The 20,419-nt window shown below is 42.7% G+C and overlaps 1 protein-coding gene and 1 long non-coding RNA gene across 6 annotated transcripts in view; one reads left to right on the forward strand and one right to left on the reverse strand.

Moving 5' to 3' along the window:
• The window catches only part of CAPRIN1 (cell cycle associated protein 1), a 34,367-nt gene extending 17,984 nt beyond the window's left edge, over positions 1-16,383 (reverse strand). For 3 of the 5 annotated variants that reach the window (XM_079951371.1, XM_079951372.1, XM_079951373.1), the window contains exons 1-6: positions 15,937-16,074; positions 15,449-15,701; positions 2,715-2,777; positions 2,265-2,351; positions 952-1,190; positions 755-837 (exon numbers count right to left, since the gene is read on the reverse strand). In XM_079951371.1, the coding sequence (XP_079807497.1) occupies positions 755-837; positions 952-1,190; positions 2,265-2,351; positions 2,715-2,777; positions 15,449-15,694 (718 nt within the window). In that variant the 5' untranslated portion in view covers positions 15,695-15,701; positions 15,937-16,074. Of the gene's footprint in view, positions 1-754; positions 838-951; positions 1,191-2,264; positions 2,352-2,714; positions 2,778-15,448; positions 15,702-15,936; positions 16,075-16,216 lie in introns of those variants that run through there. The other 2 variants (XM_079951370.1, XM_079951369.1) reach the window with 2 other exon arrangements.
• A 123-nt stretch (positions 16,384-16,506) lies between these two features.
• On the forward strand, positions 16,507-18,572 carry LOC307202883. The gene is made up of 2 exons (XR_013833043.1): positions 16,507-16,773; positions 18,033-18,572. It is a non-coding gene; the product is annotated as an uncharacterized lncRNA (long non-coding RNA).
• The last annotated feature ends 1,847 nt before the right edge of the window (positions 18,573-20,419 follow it).

The following is a 20,419-nucleotide window of genomic DNA, read 5'->3' on the forward strand; positions in this document are numbered from 1 at the left end:
ATGACAAACAGTTTCAACACACAAGTTGTACCCTTTAAACAAAAATAGCTTAGATAAACTTTTAATGATAAAATTCCTCAGCAAATATGACTAAATATAGTGATTTAAATACACTACTCTTGATTTGGTTCTTGATTACATACTTCCAAATATATCTTCTACCATAGCTTCTTTCAGCCACTGTAACAGTTAATTATTTTTGAAATAATGTTCTCCACTCCTTTAACAATTTTTCAGAAGGCTCTGGATTTATATAATATACCAACTATGACTGTATACAGCAATCCCATACCTTTTATGTATGACCACATTGCACTTAGGCATCTGTATGCTGTACATGGGAGATTCCATCAAACCATCTGAATCTAGTTTCTTTTAGTGTATTTGCTGCAAAATTTTGCTCCAGCTATCAGTTACTACTTGATAGGCCTGTGAAATTATCTGTTTTACTACGTCAAATGAAACTTTGAAAGGCTTTTTTGCTAACCCAATTTCTGGAAAGCAAGTGTTGCTAAGCAGTCACAAAATACTGATGAACAAACGGAAACCAGCAATGGTTTTCATTAAGTGCTGAGTAAGGTTACATGATAATAGAATACAATCTGCTGTAAATTAGCATATTGTCAGCTATTCAGCTACTATATAACCACTGACACTGGAAATAGCATGTAACAGAATCATTGTGAATACTCTAAAAGCTTGGTATTTGAAGTGCTACTTTAGATCTAATGTTAAGAAAGATAAACATACTTACAAGTTGTTCCACATACAGGCTTTTCCTTCCCTTCCAGTAAGTCCCACAGATGAATCGATGCCTGTTCATACTGTTCACTCAACCTTCAACAAAAATATTAATGGAAGCATAAGATACCTCAAACCACCTATGTTGCAAAGGAGATTAATTGGATTGTTTCATTAACCATATCAGAATCATTCTGGCAATCACAATACCTCACATTCATGTCCCGTTCAGGTTCAACTAGCTTGTAAAATTCATCTAGTGTTGACAGTTCCGTCTCTGTTAATACCGGCACTCCATTTGTTCCTTGCTTTAGGTCATTTCGCACTTCATCGTCACCCAATTTGTCCAAAATAAACTGCAATTCAAGTACTGTTTTTAAACGTTTTTGCTCAGCTTCTTCTCTCATTAGTTGTTCCCGTCGAGCTGTCTTCTTTATTGTTTTTTGAATCTAGTAATAAAGTACACTAGGGTTAACAATTAACTGTGACTGGTTTAAACTGTTGCCCTCTCTTCACTTATGAATGAACAAAAAGTAAAATATTCCCAGTTTTATCAGCATTTCAAATATTCTCAATGTTTCCCAGAAAGCTTTATGGAATGTGGACAAACAGGTATGCCAGCTGTCTTTCTCTACTTCCATTCTTCCCAGTCCATTGCTGAAGTCCTCCACTCCCCATCATCTGTGGTTTACCACCTTTCTAGAACTGCATCTCTGCCTCACATACTGCATTGCAGCATCATGCACTATCATCTAAAATAAGACTGAAGCATAATGGAACCAGACTGCTGGAACTTATCAAAAACGTCTAAAGAGATTCTAGAAAACCTGTTTTAATATCTGCATAATGTATGTGAAGACTACATAGGATCACAGACATTTTTAATCTTTCAACGTTTGCGATCTCAACAATAGAAGAAAAATCAACTTTTGACTCATGTTGTCCTCTATTCCTTCTTTTCAGCAGAGCTATGCCAATTTAAAACAACAACAACAACACAGGATTAAAGGAAAGGATTTATCATGATTTAAAAGTGGGAGTGCTTCTTTATTAGACTTATTTTGTACTCCTTCAAATGTAAGAAAAATCAGCCCAACACTGCTACTACATACATGAAAGATGGGGGGGGGGATTTTTATCCACATCAACCATATTTTAGGAACGTCATTCACAGGTACCACATTCATTTTGACCAACAGCACAATCCTAACTAACCATGCCTACTCAGAAGTCCTACTGAAATCAATAGGCCTACTCCCAAGTAAGTGGAATCAGGAGTGCAGTCTAAAACGTTAAACATGAACAGAGAAAAAAAATCTCCCTGCCCAGTTCACAAATCACGGTCAAACCATGGCTTGGGAACATGGTGAGTGCTCATTTTATTTCACCTTGCTAAAATGATTCCCTTTTCCACTTCCTGATTCACAGTAGTCAGTTTGCCATGACACATAAAGCAGTTTGTTGCCTCTATGCAGCCTGTGCCCTAAGTGTCGTCTGAACTGAACCATCAACTTTTTACTTACATCCTGGCTCAGGGCCATGAAACTCCTCTGCAGTTCCTTAGCAAATTCCAGGTTATTACTGACTTCTTGGTGCTTGGACACAGCATCCTGGGGGAAGGAGGAAAATTCATGTTGCCTCTTTTGAAGTTTGAAAACTTGGAAGACTTTCCCAACTTTAATCCTCAAAAAAGAAATCTACTGTACGCTAGTCTTTACTTTAGTGTATAGAGTTTCCTCCTAGTCATTTGCATAGAATAGTTCCATATTTTCCCTAATGGCAGAGTGTGTATAGATATGGTTACAATGCACCTCCGCCGAATATAATAGAATATAATAATATAAAGTACTGTTATTAAGGTCTCTCATTATCCATGATAATGCAACAATTAGAAAAGAATTAAAGAACAAGGGCTAATAAAAGAAGCCAATCTCTTATGAAAAATCTTTCAATATGTCAGTCAAAACATTTACCAACTGGTCTTGGTTAAGGCGTTCTCCTTTGTTCATTCGATCCTGATAATCATCAAGTTTGCCCTGTAAAGAAAGAAAAAAGTTTCACAATATATATACCTCAAACAAATTTAAATGGAACTGACTGTTATATACTTTATAGAACACAGAAGTCCAGTTTTCCATGTTCCATTGTTTAACAGGAGAAATCAAGTGAAATTATTCACAGAGAAAATATCACAAGAGTTTTCTGAGATTAAGTATTTATTTATGAACCACTAGAATACATCTGGTAAACAAACAGTACTAGGATGACATTTGTATTATTTCTTAAAATATAATATGCATTTTCCCAATTTAAAAAGAAAAACAGCTATACTGTAACTTTAAAGGGAGTAGACATGTACCGTAAGATCAAAGTTTAAATGTTTATCTGACCATGCAACATTGTATCGAACTGCTGAAACAAATGAGTTATTTATTAGCTGCTTTTCAGGGCCAGGATGTTATAAAGAAACATACAAAGAAAAGAAAGGCAACATAACAGGCAGTGTGAAGCACCAATAGATACATACTGAATTAAGCACCAAAGTTCTCTTATAGAAACGCAACAGAAAAGGATATGGTGCTATTCCAACATTAGTCCCATTAAAATCAATGGTGCTACTTAAGTAGCACTTAGTATGACTTAGCTGGATATTACCCTTAAGTTTTGAAGGAGTTACCGAATGCCAGAAATTAAAGAGAGAAACAAATATTAACTGGAAGAAAATTCCACAACTGTGGGGCCACTACCAAGAATGCTCTGTATCATGTGTTCGCCACCCTAGCAGGATACTCAAAAGCTGATAAAATTATTGAAGTTATATAATTCAGGCTGCAATCCTACACAAACTTACCCAGGAGTAAGCCCCATTCCATTCAATGGTGTTAGCTTCTGGGTAGCCATGTGTAGGCTTGAGCTTACAGGCTTTATAGAATAGTTTAAGGAACACATTACATTTGTTTGTTTTAACTTGTTCCACAACTTTTTGAGGGTTTTTCTTCCGCTTTCCATTTTTAGCAATTCTTTGCAATACCCAACTTGTCATACGCAAAGTAGACGCATTGAAATAAAGGTTACTAAAGTTGCTTACGTCCACAGATTTCAACGCGTCTTTGTCTGATATCACCCATCCTTCCCCACACAAACACACAGATTCCATATGCAACATTCACAACACAGAGAACCTCAAGCATTGTACCTGCCCAGGGGATTATTATCACACAAAGCAGTTTTATGTAGGCTCCTTATAGGACCAGTTATATTAAAATTAATCATTTTGCTTTGAGTAAGAAATATTGTCATCTAGTTCTTTTCTTTAGGGTAGTATACTTTAGAATCATGAGTTGCAGGAAGTATCAAAGGTCATCCTGTCCAACCCTGACAAAGCAAAAATCCATTACCTTAACATTCCTGATAGGCAGCTAGCCAGCCTCTGCTTTTATCTTAAAGGAGAGTCCATCACCTCCTGAGACTATAGTAATGTAAAATGTTCTTTCTATCATTTAGTCATATTTTATTTCTAATTTGATTCTAGTGGTATAGGTTCTACTTCCTTGGAGTGACAGAGAAACAAATCTGCTGCATCCTTTATGTGAATGTCCTTCAAATACTTGATTTTTGTATCACCTCTTAAACAGTCACTTGTTCACCCAATTTCTTCAACCATTCCTTCTATGACTTGGTGTCCAAACCCCTCAACTTATTTATCCCCCTTCTCTGGACATATTCCAGTTTGTCAATATCCTTCTTAAACTGCACTGCCCAATAACAGACTTAGTATTCCAGATGAGATCTGATAAAGGCAAAATAGGGATACCACCACTTTTCATGATCTGGACATTGTAAAATTGTTTTAGCCTTTCAAACAGCAGTTTTGTGCTGGTGACTCATTTTTAGCTAGATCCTAATCCTAATCTACATACCTTCATGGTGCTTGCCAGATGTTGAATTGTCCAACACCAATCATCTCTGACCACAGGACATGCTGATGGAAACTAGAGTCCCAACAACACTTGGGGGCATTACATTGGCTATCCATAGAATCTTTTTATACATACTATTGCTCAACTAGGTTCTACCTACCAAAATACATGAATTTTTTCACTGTTGCCAAGGGTCAGCTCTAGAGTAGCTCTTCTTTTTGCCTGTTCTTCCATCTTCTGGAAGATCAAGTTGTCAACCAAGTTTCATTCTTTTAATAATCTGCCAGTTAATATTTATCCTCATTCCAAAACATTTTCAACTATTAACCTCCTTTCTTGAAATATCCAAATGGGCCTTACTAGTCCTGAATGACTCCTTCCAGTTTTGGTAAAACGATGCTGTATCCTTTCACTAATGTAGGTTTGCCTATTCCAAAAAGTGAAAATCCAGACAGATTTATTTTTAGTGCTGAGCTTTTTTTAGTTTTGCCCGAAGTTGTGGCTGCAGTATTTCAGATGTGTCCGGACATTTGGCAACCCTAACTAATGAGAAGCCTCTTCCACTCATAGATCCCAGTCTTCAGATTCAGGAGAATAGCACTTTGTTAGAAAAGTAACTCAAAATCCAGAGGAATGAATCTGTTTGTGCAGACTTTTGTATAATAATTTGCAAAAGCTCATTCTCAGTATCTTTATGGTCTGCTGGTTTACACACAACTATCTGTGTGTCCTTATTCACTGCTTCTTGTGCCATATGCCAACTGTGATACATTGTGGCACTGAACTGTACTTCTACCTCTTGCATAGGAACTCACAAAACACTGAATTTCCCTCTTATTAATGGACTTCCTCTCTACATTGCTGCAAATTATTGTAGTTAAAAACAGTGTATCAGGCAATAAATTTCAACTGTCCATGGGAACTAATCAGCAAGATTAGCAATTCAAATAATCTAAAAATGAGCGTTCCATGTGCCTTCATTTCAGTGCTTTTTGTAGACTAATTGTTCTCAAGATGCCAGGTCTAGCCTTTCTGCAATCCAGGAGAAGTGAACATGTAATAAATTTTGGACTTCTGCTTTCTGAACAACAGCTATCTCTCCTCTACCCCACCCCCACCATGCTACAAGGCAAATCTATTTGGAAACAGAAGAAAGTTTCAAAGGCAATCTGGCACAGAGGGCCTGTCCTTTAAAGAAAAATGCTTAACTTTCACTAGGCGTGCTAAAATAGCTCTTGGTATCCGAGCTGAAAATGTCTCAATAACCATAGTATACAAACCTGTTGTTTATGAAGACACTCCTGGTTTGTACTATTAACTGTACTCAGTGCTCATTCACACCTAGACTGTGATTAAAGCCAGGATGAATTTGTAGGTGGGTAGGTAGGTACAGAGCAGCTAGACTATTTTGCCTCACCACATGTGTAATACAGCAAATGCAGTATTTGCAGAAGAGACTGGAGAAAGCATGCAGCAAGATCCCCTAATCATGGTTGTAAAATAAACATTTTACATCTGTATGAGGCCAATAACCTAGTACAGTGGTACCTCAGGTTACAGACGATTCAGGTTACAGATGCTTCAGGTTACAGACTCCGCTAACCCAGAAATAGTATCTTGGGTTAAGAACTTTGCTTCAGGATGAGAACAGAAATCATGTGGCGGCGGCGCAAGGCCCCATTACCTAAAGTTGTACCTCAGGTTAAAAACCAGTTTCAGGTTAAGAATGGACCTCCAGAACGAATTAAGTTCTTAACCCGAGGTACTGCTGTACAGTGGAACCTTGGTTCTCGAACGGCTTAATTGACTAACAAATTGACTTCCGAAAGGCAAAAACCCGGCAGTAAGTGTTCTGGTTTTTGAACGTTTTTCGGAAGCCGAATGTCCAATATGGCTGCCAGCTATTGTTTCCAGGGCGCCTGCCCCAATTGGAAGCTGTGCCTTGGTTTTTGAACGTTTCTGGAGTCAAATGGATTTACGAAGTGGATTAAGTTCGAAACCAAGGTTCCACTGTAATGTAGTACAGTGGTACCTTGGTATACAAACTTAACCCATTCTGGAAGTCCGTTCTTAAACCAAAGCATTCTTAAACCATGGCGTGCTTTCCCATAGCAGCGGGGGACTCAATTTACAAATGGAACACACTCAACATGTTCTGCTTTCCAGGCAAAGTTCACAAACCAAAACACCTACTTCCGGGTTTGCAGTGTTCTTAATCCAAGTTGTTCATAAACCAAGCTGTTCTTAAACCAAGGTACCCCTGTAGTATTATTTAACTCTCCTACTACGTGTCCTATGAGTACACCTAGCCGCTCCACTTTTAGAATAATTTTAGGAACAAACACCCATACAAATAAAATGATGAAGAATCTACAGAGTCTCCCCCTCCTGCTGCGACCAGCTCCCCTTCCCCATGTCTCCTAGAACTTGCAGAGAAATGAAACTGGAAGAGCAGAGGGTGGTTGTGCACAGACGCAGCCTGATACTTCATGGGAAAGACCCTGGAGAGGAGGCATCTTAGTAGACACTAGGAAAGTAGCGGCCTTTAATCCTCGCAACTACTTCATCAGGGCAAGACCTCCTAGAAAGAGTTGCTGAGACCACTAGGCCTGAGCTGTGATTTGTTTTCTTGAATAAATATTTAACTGCACTGGCCTCAGGTGATTTATCATTTGTGTTGCTGACTCTAGCCTTGACAGCTGATTACACCCAATTCTCTCTTTTCCATTTGATTCCAGTGTTTAATGTCTGTAACAGGTGGATTAGGATCAACAAATTGAACCTTAATCCAAACAAGACAGAGGTGCTTCTGTTCAATAGATAAACCAATCTATGATAGGAATTCATCCTATTTGCATGGGGTTGCATTCCCATTGAAGTTTCAGGTATCTAGTCTATGGTACTTCTTGATCCAGCTTGCTGAGATGTCAGGTGTTGGCAGGCGTGCCTTAACCATCCTAGCTGGGGTGCCCATTCCTAGAGGTGTCCAATGACACACACCTTAAATTATATCCAGATTTACTACTGCAATGCACTCTACATAGGCATGCTTCTGAAAAGTGTCCAGCAGCCTCAGTTGGTACAGCCTGCAGCAGCCAGATTTTTAAGCACAGCTGGTTCATCCCACAGCTGGGATCATCTTGCTAAAATAGCTACACTGGCTTCCAAGTTATTTCTAGGCACAATTTGAAGTGCTGGTCATAACCTTTGCAGTCCTAAACAACTTAGAACAAGGATGTTTGGTGGATAGCCTGTCCTTGTCCCCCATTGTTCAGATCTTCTAGAGAGGCTTCATTGAATCACACCAGTTTCCAAGCTGTAGAAATGAGAAAGGGCATTCTGTTGCACCTGAAGTGTGTCATTCTCTCCCTTCAAAAGCACTCCCTTATCCCAGGCTTTGGCTTGTCTTAGGCTCTTGCTACTGTGTCTACTGTTAATATTTTATCTGCTCTTTTCTTATAGCTGCTATAGTCTATTAATCCCAGTTGCTTGTATTTTTGCTAGTGCATTACTATTGTCTTTATTTTTGTATTTATTATTACCACCGTTAGTATAATTCATAGAAAGATGGGGGTAAAAATATTCATTATAAATGCACAATATAAAGCTTGAAAATGTTGCCTTTATATAACTGTTTACTACTCTCAAACCTCTCAACCAAAGAGTTCAACTGGAATCAAAGCTAAGTCAACAAAGTAACTATCAAGGAGCAATTTTATATACAGAATAAAGCAAGAATAAGAATATTAGTTTTAGGCACCAAATTAATTGGACATCTGATGAGTGTTATCCAGGCATAAAGATGGATACGAACAGAAGCTTGCAAGATATACTCAATTATACTCTATTTTCAATTTTATGCTACCATCTAGTCACCAAATAGACAAGAGAGTTAAACAACCACTACAATTTAACTTTTATATTTTTCACTGAGCCACAGATTTTTTTAAAAAAAATGAAAAGCTATCTGGCACAACAATCTCCTTAAGAGTGAATACAATGTTCCAATAGGAAACAGCTTGCCTACATTTTTCACAGTGCAGTTTAACTTTGTGTGAAATAGTTCTCCAATACATCCTTAGCTAGCATTAACATTGAAAAGAAGATATTTTCACTTTCTATTCCAAATAAAGCCTTCTACTTCCTTCACATTAACTTTTACACCTTTAACAAATACTATCTTTTCACTTGACCCGATGCAATAAAAGACACCGAAAACTGCTGTGCTTACTTCTAAGCTCTATTAGCATGAATGCAACCTATTTAAATGAAAAGGAAATTATCAATTTTAACATAGAAATTTAAAATAGAAAAAAAAAAATAGTCATACCTCGGGTTAAATGTGCTTCAGGTTGAGCGCTTTCGGGTTGCGCTCTGCAGCAACCCGGAAGTAATGGAACATGTTACTTCTGGGTTTCACCGTTCGCACATATGCAAACGGTCAAAATGACGTTGCGCGCATGTGCGGAAGGGCAAATCGTGACCCGCGCACAAACGCAGTTGCAGGTTGCATTCTGGATGCGAACGGGACTCCGGAACGGATCCCGTTTGTATCCAGAGGTACTACTGTATTTGCAACCTGCAAAGTATTTATTATCTGAATCAATAATTGTGGATCATATTTGATTACACAGCAGATAAAAAGGTAATCCCTCCTACTTGATATTTGGAGCCAGATTTAGCAACAATTTAAAATCGGTACATCTATGACAACCATGTTAGAAAATGGCAGAGCATTTTCCCAGTTTAAGGGGATGGGGAGCATTACATACACAGCAGCAAGATTGTGTGTACAAATGCAGTGTGTGGCTCCCCTCTCTGCCTAGTTGCAGGACCCATGGTGCAGAAATCCTGCTACTTGGTAAGGAAGGATTTTATTCAGTTCCCACACCTATCCTTCCTTAACGTCAGGTAACTTATGAAATTTTAAACTATAAAAAGGGTTGTGTGTAGCCCTAGCTGATCCCCACATGTATTAAATTGAGGTGCTATTTATAGCTAATGCTAGAGTATATACTGTATCATTTTTTTTACATAATGGACACTATCCATGGAGCTAGCACACAGGTGTTGGTGACAGTGCTGGCACATGAGACGTATTCCATGCGTTCCTTGGAGGCAAGCTTCCATGTGCTTTCCTTCCACTATCTATTGGGAGGTTAGACTGGAGAAGCTGCTCAAAGGAAGCTGACAAAATATGTATAGGGCAGTCACAGGATGAGCCACCAGACTAGGTACTGTACTCATAGAGGTTAATTATAAACACAAAAATTAAGCTATTTATCTTTAAAGACTTAAATAAAAGTATAATTATCTATAATTTGTACCAGAATTTTCATCCGCAGTTGTGTTCTGTCAAGTTCTACCTGCGCTAGAGAAATGGGGCAGGTAGTCAAAGCTGGTAAAACACACCCCTAGCCACCAAGGCTACATATGTCTCCAGTGACAAAGCTGGGGTATACAACCCCATCCAAAACAGGCAATTGGCCAGTTTCTTGGACATGGGATCCACTCATCCAGAGTCTTGCCAGGATATAAGCTCAGCTTAATTTCCCTCATACATCTCTGTGGGTTTTTTTTTAAAAAAAATTATTTAACTATTTATAATCTGCACTTTCATAAAGTATATCAAGTACTGCATTCAGGCACTGGTGCAAAGCCTCCAGCTTCAGATAAATGGAGCTGAGTGTCATCAGTATACTGATAACATCTTGCCACAAAACTCCAAATGACCACTCCCAACAGTTCTAGAGATATTAAATAGCACAGAGGTTAAAAATACAGCCCTGCAGCACCCCACAGTGCAAGTGCCAGAGCAGAAAAGCACTCTCCCATGCTCATTCTGGAGGTTATCAAAAGCTGCACAGATCAAGAAACAGGAGTACAGCTGCACTCCGCTTGTCCCATTGTTGATAAAAGTCATCCATAAGGGGGTCTGAGGCTGACTTGGTGTTATGGCCAGGCCTAAAGTCAGATTGAAATGGGTGTAGATCAAGGGTTCCCAAGCATCATACAGGTGGTTTGGAGTGTCTGTAATAAAATTTAAGAATCACAAAACATCTAGCACAGCTCATCACAATTGCTACACCAGGCATAAAATTAAGTGATCAGTCAAGAACATCAGCAATTTTCAAATGGTTCATGGGGGAAGATTGGGAGCCACTGGCCTAAATAATCTGTGGCATCTAAGAATGTCTTCAAGTTTCCCCACTAGGACTCTCTCCACCAACTTTCTAGAAAAGAGGTATTTACAACTAGCTGGTAGTTATTCCAAACCAAAAGGTCCAGGGCTAATTTCCTTGAGAGTGGTCATCCCACCACACGTTTCGAATCAGCAGGAACCACACTCTGACACAGAGAAGCATTAACAAATCCTGAACACAATCAGTAAAACTCTGTTAGATTTAGGAACAGGGATCAAGTGGGCACATAGTTGTGAACATAGTTGAGAGTATAGGTGCAAGCACTTTGCCCTTATGTGGCTGCATAAACTAAAACCAATTCCACGAAAATCACAGACTCTGGCATTGGCTACTTTGACTACAAGCGAAACAAAAGCAGTGTCAAGGTCACTCTGAAGTAAACGAACTTTATCCTCAAAGTGTGCAGCAAGTTGCTCACAGCAGCTCCCTGAATGCTCCAGAGGTTCTTCCCCCACAGTGGGAGTCAGCAACCTTTGGACGATCTGAAATAGCACTGCCAAACAGCTACTAGATGTAATGCAAGCTGCGAAATATGCATTCTTTGCCACCTGTGCTGCCACATGGTAGTCACAATTATGTTCACTAACCACTGTTGGTGGGCTTCAAACTATGTCCTGTACCATCTGGCCTTTAGTCTTTTGTCCAGCTCATTTCATTGCCTGTAGCTCTCCAGAATACCAAGGAGCCAGTTGGGCTCTGCAACACCAGAAAGGATGCTTAGGACCAATCGTATCAACCAAACAGCCATATTATTTCAACATCTATAGAAAAGACCAGAAATTTGACAGGCTCAGCAGATTTCTCTACTAGAAAGCCCCCAATGTTTTCAGGAACCCAGGAGGTTTCATCAGTCTCCAAGGGTGGCCATTCAAACAGGCCCACCATCTTTGCCAGGGAGAATAGCCACCATTTTGCCAAAGTTTACCTGAGAGTTATCTGTCCATGGCCAGGGAGTGCATTTCAGTCTATCACTCAAGGTAAAAACTGCATCAAGCATGTGGGTAAAAACTGCATCAAGCATGTGCCCGGGGTGTTGAACTGATGACATCTAAGACACCTCCATGGTTGTCATAGAAGCCATGAAGTCCCAAGCTGGCCCTCTAGCAACAGCTATGTGGGTACTGATGCTAGAGAACATCTTTGTCAGGGAAGCAACTGGCCAGCAGGGAGGTCAATATACCAGCAGCATCACCATTCTGTCGGTCCGGTACAACACCAGGTGCAAACCTTCTAAGCACACCCAAATGTCAAGAGGTTTTCTGGTAAAGGAGATTATACTTATGTGGATAATGGAAGCACCCACTCCCCTCAGTCTGCCCTAGTGCTGTAACAAATACCCAACCTTCCATAATACATACCAGGTCAGTCCTCTCACCACAATCCAATTGTGAATGGTTCACATAAATTTGGGCCACATATTAAAAGCTAGGGACCAATAATAAATGAATCCTACACAGTCAGTTGTTCCTCTCTCTGTTCCCAGTTCTGGGAAATGCACCATACCCAACCTCTCATCTTGAGTTACGGTCACAGGTTTGTTTCTCCTACAATGCCTATCCCTAACTGAAGTACACTGGATGAGAGGGCTGCAGTCCCAAAATATTTGGAAGGCACCAGGTTGTAGTAAGCGGTCTTAGGCCATCTAATCTATACTTCTCTCCAACATGTGTCATTTAAGGATGTTCCTTGATGACTATTTGTCACTGGAAGCCTAAATGGCTTCTATGGCCAGGAAGACCTTTTTCCAGTTACAGCTGGGTCACCAGTTACAGCCTTCCCTAGACCAGAATAGCTTGGCCACAGTTTTGCAGTTCTAGTAACTTTCCAGACCCTGAAGATGGTTTGGAAACTGAAGCTGGTACAGAACGCTACTTCTAGAGTGCCAGCTTGAATTTTGATGTAGCGTCACATACTATCTTGCAGAATCTGCACTGGCAGCCTTTATGCCACTAGGCCTCATTTAAGATGCCGCCGCTGACGTATAAAGCACAGAGCTACTTGGGACCTGCCTGGCCTTGAGTTCAGCAGAGGATTGCTTGTTCTCACCCAACTTCCAGCAAGTATTCACACTGTTGTTCAGGTATGAAAGAAAAGGCTTTTGTGATAGCTGAGTCACAGTCAAGGAAGTCTCTTGTCCTAGTGGCATGAACACCTACACTTTTATTGAGCTTTCCCCGCTATCACATCAATACATCTTTATTTTCCCAGTCCTGTGTTGGATCTGTTTAAGTCTTCTTATCCACAAGTCTTTATATTTTAATTGTTGCCTGAATCAGTGCATTTCTATAATGTCTTGAGTTTTTAGGACATTTTGTTTGTGTTTACAAATTCTGTTTTTAACTGCTTGTGTTGTTTATACTGTGCTGGCAATTTTGGTACTGGACATTCAATACCATTTTGTGGTCTTTTTCAGTGAAAAATGGAACATAAAAACCAAAATAAATGTGGAGCTTCCTAAAAGTCAATACAGAAAGGTTCCTAAGCCTGAAATATGATGCTTATACATGGGGTTCTGAAATATTTTCATTTGAAAGATTTGCACATCAAAGTTTGATTCTGGGTTCAATATATATACTATTTAACCCAATGGTGCACTCCCATGCACCTTTTCTTGGAAGTAAACTCTGCTAAATTCAGTAATTACTCCCAAGTAAATGAAGTCAAACAGGTTTAAAATTACGTGAGCCCTACCAGATAAGGCCAAAGACCTATCTAGGCAGCATTTTGGTTTTCACATGAACACAGCAGTCCTCTCTTGTTGCCTCCTGCCTACTGCTCCTCTGGTCATTGAAACAGTATGCCACCACCATGACCAGCAACCATGATTCTGCTCCTCTTTTAAAGCTAAACTGGTAGCTATCACTACATCTTGTGTGGTAGCAAATTCCATACTCTGTGCTGAACCCTTTAAAATTCACCTCCATTTGATTACCCCAAGTTCTAACACTAAGAAAACGAGACATTTCCTGTCTGCTTTCTCCATGCCATGGATAATTCTATTCATCGATAATGTCCCTTTCTACTTGTTTTTTTCTAAACTCCCCCCCCCCATCGTCAATGAATAAATCTTAACCTTCCTCACAAGGGAATTCCTACAGCCCATTGATAATTTTGGTCTCCTTTAAACACTTGGTCTTTCAATGCCAGCTGGTCATTACAAGAACTCTTAAGAATTTGGTTTTCTTTCTTCCTCCTCCCCCTCAATCTCTTTTGTGTGATGTTTCATATCATACACCTAGGGACATTTGGAAGCAACCCTGGAAGGCGCCTTTTTCCCGTTTTTTTACTAAAGAGCTGGATAAACATTCTTTAAATTAATTAATTAAGATTAACCAAATTGACGTGATACAAAGAGCTTGGTGTCTTTAAGACTCCTGTGCAGCCAGTGGAACTTTATCACATCACCCCCATCACAAGTATAATAATTTAGCTTTTCAAACTCATTGGTGCTTTAGAAGTGGCATGCCATTTAAGTTCCACTGAACATGCAGATGAACTGGAATGATTCTCTGGACTGTAGTGCCAGTATTTTTATAAACCCATACAATGTATCAGTTTTGTGGAAAGAAGAGACTAACTTTTCACTAGAATGGGTTACTCCAGCAGCATAGTCTCAGCTTCCAATCATGTATTCCCCCAAAAGCTCAATTCTAAAGTGCAGCTTGATCAAATGCATGCTGACACTTGAGAGGAAGTCTCACTGTGCCCCAGGTGTACAAAGGCAATTCTGACAAAGAGTATAGGGCAACTTAGGTGGCTATAATTTAAAAATGCTGCCCACGAGGCTGATTTCCCTTCCTGGCCTAGACTTTGCGACAGACATCCTTCCCAACAAAGCAGCCTGAGCTCTCGTCACCCAGGGCCGGAGCCGCAGCCAGCCCGCCTGAGGCGTTTCATACACGCCGGAGCCCTTTAACGTCGCCGTTAACCAGGGCGCACCCATCTTCAACGGGGCAGCGAGGGCATGTTTTCATCTGGCGTCTACGACTCGGCTATGGAAATAGTAACTAAAATGGGAGGGCACGGGGGGGGGGAGAGAGGTGGGGTGTTGCGCGCACACAGAGAGCGGAGGCTGCGCGTCTCTGGCAGGAAGGAAGCTTGCCGGGCCTTTGTGCAGCACCCGCCGTCGCTCACACAATGAGCCTCCCTCTCTGGGAAGAACCGCTGCCTCTCGCCGCCGCCATGTTGGGTCCTGGCCGGCTCCATGTGCACCGGGGGGGGGGGAGAAAGAGAGGCGGGAAGAGTAGAGAGGAGAAAGAGGGTCGCTCGTAGTTCGGCCGCCACCGAGCCTTCAAAGCCTCACTTCGGGCGGGAAGCGAGGAGAGGGCGGGGGGCGGATTGGAAAGGCAGCTAAGCCCCCGGGCTCCAACGGCCCCCAAATGCGTCCCGTTCGCGGCGGAAAAAAAGAACAAAGGGAGAAGGCCGCACCGCCTCCCCTCGGCCGCGGAAACAAAAGGCGGGGCAGGCCGGCATGGAAGGCACGGCGATATGCGACTACGCCTCCCGCCCGGCCCCACAAGATAAGATAGCCGCATTGGGGGGGGGAGAAGAGATTGAGGGGAAGAGGGGTTTGCGCCTCCGCACCTTTTTCTTCTCCAGGTTGCGCAACTTCTTGTCGATGACGCCCAGAATCTGCTTCATGGCCTCGGTCTGCACCGAACTCGTGCTGCCGCCCGGAACCGACGCCGACGCCGCTTGGGATGGAGCCGCCCCAGCAGCTACCGTTGCCGCGGCTGCCGTTGCCGGAGGCGCCGCCGACGCCGCCTCGTTCCCGGTTTTGCCGCCGCTGCTGCCGCTGCTCGCCATCGCGCTGCTGGTGGCCGAGGGCATCGCTTAACTGAGGAGAGAAGAGCGCGGCGTTACGGGCTTCGAAGGGGAAGGAGGGAGGGGGAGAGAGAGAGCGCGAGAGTCAGCCCTTGAAGGGAAGCGGGCGAACGGACGGGCCGCCGGAGGGGACACGGCGCGCCAGGGGAGGGGGAGAAAGGAAACGCCTCCTGCCAGGAATCCTTTTATTCTGTTTTTTTTAATTATCTCCCCACCCCCTTTTCTCGAACGCGCGACTCAGACCGCACCTGTCGGCGCGCGCCCAGCGATTCTAAGGCAACCTGACTTGTAAGGTCCGTCAGCGGAAGGGAGGGGGAAAAAAAGAAAGGCAGCCCTTCGCGCGGGCGCGTGCTCGGCACCGCCCACGTGACCGGCGGCCTGCCCGCATCGCCGTTCCCTCATCCTCCCGCCCAACAGTCCTCTCTCCTCTCTCTCAAGCCTTTCTCCGACAGCGCCCGCCCCCCCCCCCACACGCACTCCCATCGGCCCGTCCGTCCCTCCTTTCACTCCTCGCTCCCGCTTCCTCACCGTGTGTGCTTGGTGCGCGCGCACGTGTGTCAGAGAGAATGGAAATGAGTATCCCTAGGGCGCGCGGGAGGGCAAGAAGGGGACGGCCCAATGTGTGTGCGCGCGCGCGAGGAGGGGGAGGGGGACGGCCGCCTCTGCCCACTCCAGCCCCGTCACTTTCACCGCTCCTCCTTGTTACCTCTGCGCCGAGATACGGAGGGGAAAGAGAAAGAGGAGGGAGGGAAGGCCAAGAGCGCACGCGCACGCGAGGGGCGGGGCAGAGCAAAAAAGGAGGGGGCGAGCGACCCGGCTGAGGGAGGGAGCGGGGTCCTCATCCGTTAGGGCTGCCCCCGCAGAGCGCCTGATCGGCAAGCGGCTAAAGCAGCTCACGCCTGTCTCCCGAGTGTGCCTTCGCGAGAGCCTGAATATTATGACGCCGGTCTTTCAGGCGCAAGGCCACCTAAGCGGAGGAGCACAATGGTGAGGCGGGGTGAGACGCCTGCCATCGCCTTGAAAGACCGCGGGGCGGAGTTCCCGGCCGGGCTAGGCGGTGAATCTGCTCTCTTTTTTTTGGCGTGGTACGTCCGAGCCCTTAGATGGTGGGGAGGCGGGCCTCTCTGAAAGCGCTGCATTCCCACGTGAAAGGGAATCTCCAGGTTTAGACACGCGTCATTAAAAACCAATAAGATGCTGGTTTCTGTCACTGGCTGGGCAGCAGCTGCTCGCCAGGTATTTACTTGGCGACTGTTTTGCAAGGTTTTTTGTGGGTTGCTTACTGGAAAGCGAAGGCGGTTGTTTGTGTTGGCACTTGGAAAATATTTAGTATTAACCTAAGTCTCCGTGGTCCTCTGGGCAAAAGTGTGGCACCCATTTCGAAACAGTGATTAAGTGTACTGGAAGATCTCTAGCGGTTTTGAATTTTCAACATAGGTACGGTCATGGTAACTGGACTTAAATTTATGTATCCTGGGTAAGTGGCTGCCTTAGTAAAACCCTTATATCTAGGGTGGTTGTTGGGCTTTTTTCAAAACATTGCCCTCTGGACTTTGGAGAAGGGATGGTTAACGTATTAATAAAACCAGCATGATTTACAGTCGGTGTGGTGGCAGATGCTACTTCTGTAGGCGGAGGTGCCTAATCAAGGTTTCAAATTCTGAATATTTGGGAACTTGCTTTTGGTAAATGATTAAATAAATCATATCACAGGAAAATTAAAGTGATAGTGGATAATTATTTGTTTTACAAAAGGCTTTATAGAAGTATTCTTTTTGGCAACTAGGTGTTGCAACTTTTTGTTGCAACTAGATGTAGTCACCAAATCCATAGAGGAGGGCCCAAAATTTTCCCCCAGTAAGTTGTGTTCAGGGCCAGTCGTATGAATAAAAATATGCCTTCTAGGCAGGAAAATGACCAGGATTTTTAAGTCGTGCAGTGAAGGAACTGAGCTGTAGAAACACCCATACTGTGATGACACACCCTGCTATTCAGGTTACAACCTGCACATACACAGGCAAACACAATAGCTGTGTTTCCCTAGAGTTGCTTTGACATCCCATGATCTTAAATAATAAGTCCATTGAGAAAGCAAGAAATAGGTTTGATACACCAGGTCAGGAGAGCTCTGACTAAATATCTGCCACCATTGGGCCAGCCACAAAATATATTCCACCTCTCGAACTTAAAACTGTAGCAACACCCATTTGAGAGAACTTGCTGGTTCTTTATCCACATCTGGGCACCATCATTCCAAACATCGTGAATGCAAGTCTGCAAACGTACAGGTTGTTTTGTTCTTCTACTTTTTAATTGTAAAATTACATAGAGATCTTTTCTGCAGTTGTGAAGCGGTTCTACAGTGAGGTTCCAAGAGCCATGGCAAGTATAGAGGCAAGGGAAGAAGAGAGTTGAAACTCTTAGAAAGCAGCTGTTTGCAATGAAGCAACGCTTTAAAGATTTTGTGAGACAACTCAAATAAAAAAAAAAATGCAGGGTGCAGTAGACTGCCTCCCTCACAATCAAAGTTATTTCTAACAATTGCAGTAGATGGGCTTTTATATGTGTGTTCAAGCAATGTGTGCTTACTATGCAAATTCTAAACTAACAAGACTCTTGGAACAAGCTGCTCCTCCAGTTACATTCGGAGGTACATAGTTGAAACCAGACATCCTCAGCATGTGCCCTTCTCAAATACCATATATTTAAATTAAAAGTATTTAATGTGTGTGTGGATAGAGCTTTGAGGGCATTAGAATTAGGTAAGATTCGTAAAATCTTGTCAGCCTTTAGGAGTCAAGAAATATTTCCACATTTTCCCATTATGAGGCAAGCAAACAGTTTCTCCAGATTTCACTTGGATCGTATACATTTGATTATGATTTTTTTAAAAAGCAGAAATGTATATTAAACCCCCAGTCATAGATTTATTAGCCATGACTGCATGGAAAGCATCACATTTGAAAGCATGTTTCACAGAGCATTGGGCCAGGGGGGCTATTGCCCTGGATGCACATTTTTGAGGGGGCACAATCAGGTGCCCCCATGACAGGCACAGAGCCCTAGCAGCTGAGGCGTGTCTAGTGAGCAGGTGGATGGAGGCAGCAGTCGAGGAGCCTGTTGGAGGCAGACTCCATCCAAGCTCTGCATGGGCTCTGCATGCAGCCCCCTGGTGCACCCCCAAAAAACTGCCCATTCCATCAGAGGGGTGCAACATTTTCCCCGCCCCAGGTGTCAGCAACCAGTACTATGCCACTGCATTGGGCTGAATACAGTGCTCAGAAATCTCATTGGGGATGCTCCTGTAGGCGGCATGCACAGGAGCGTAAGTCAGGTGGCCTGACCCTTTTCACTGTAACACCTGTAGCTGCTTATTCCTTAGTGTGTTGTGTTAAACCAGTGCTTAGGCCAGAAATAGCGCTAGAGCGTCCTAAAGAGTACAGTTTCCCAGATACTGGTGATTTGGGATGCCTCAAAGTTTATGATGAGGTGCAGAGGTTTATAAGCCTTAAATGCCTATAGCAGAACAATTCTAACCTTGGCTGGAGTCAATGAAGCAGTGGATCCTTCATCACATTTGAAATATTAGGAGCTTGAGTGGGGATGAGGTTTATTTTCTCTTTTTTGGTATACCAGGTCTAGGCTGGTCTAGCTGCTGTAGCAGAATCCCCACAAAACCAGTAGTGCTTTACACTTGTGGAAAAGCAGCACCATTCTAGCCACCTGCCATCAACTGTACCCGGTGCTCAAAAGAATTAGGAAGTAAGGCTTGAAGAAGCTTATAGTTGGCCCTTTTAGGCAGAATAGCTATGTTAAAAAGGTAAACCTTCCACAAAGTGTTATGTGTGGTAGCTATATCACCGTCAATATCTGTCCACTTATGGAAGAACAGTTCAGAGATAAATTGGCCAATGTCCAAGTCAACTGCCTTACTGTTCATCAAATCAGTTATTTTCTTTCCGATGGGATTTTAAGGAGTAAGCTTTGAGGCCTTGATTTGGGGTGTGGCAGATGAGTTTGGTTTAAACAGACGATACAACTGGAGAAATGGCTAGTTTTTGGGCACTTTGGGGGAGGAGATTGTACCAAGTTAATGGAATAGCATCTGGAAGGTGAAGCTGCTTATATCTGTTTCTGCATACACGAGACAAGATAAATTAAAAACATTATACACCAGTGAGGTTGTACCCGGCATGCCTGTCAATGTCTCCTGGCTGTTGGAGGACTTGTGGTCAATGGGGAGTGCCACAAATAGTGAGATTTTGGATGAGGTACTCAAGGAAATACGGTAAATGTAACTTGGGAAACAGTTCTTAAAACACCAAAATTAATGCTGCTTCAACTGTCTGAGTTGCATGGGGAAACATAGTACTGTATTTTAGGACTTAAGTAAATATGTTAGCTGCTGCCAGGCTTGTGATAACATGGTTGTGGAAGAGCAATAGGACTCTATAGATCTCTGGTACAATAAACTTTGCAAAATGCCATTGCAGAGGAATTTAGGGATCAAATCTGCACCATCAACAAACAATCAAAACAGGCCCTTTTTTGGGGTGGGGACAGAATGGAGTAGTTTTGTTTTTCATAAAGACTTGACAGTACAAGGACACCACCAGCCCAGTTAGCAACAATTTAGAAAGACTATTAATTATACAAGTGTCTTTGAAATTATAATTAGTTAATGTTCATGATGCTTTAAGTCCCTCAGTTTGATGAATGTGGTTACAGTGA

Source organism: Podarcis cretensis (assembly GCF_951804945.1).
Source record: "Podarcis cretensis genome assembly, chromosome: 1".
NCBI classification, from domain to species: domain Eukaryota; kingdom Metazoa; phylum Chordata; class Lepidosauria; order Squamata; family Lacertidae; genus Podarcis; species Podarcis cretensis.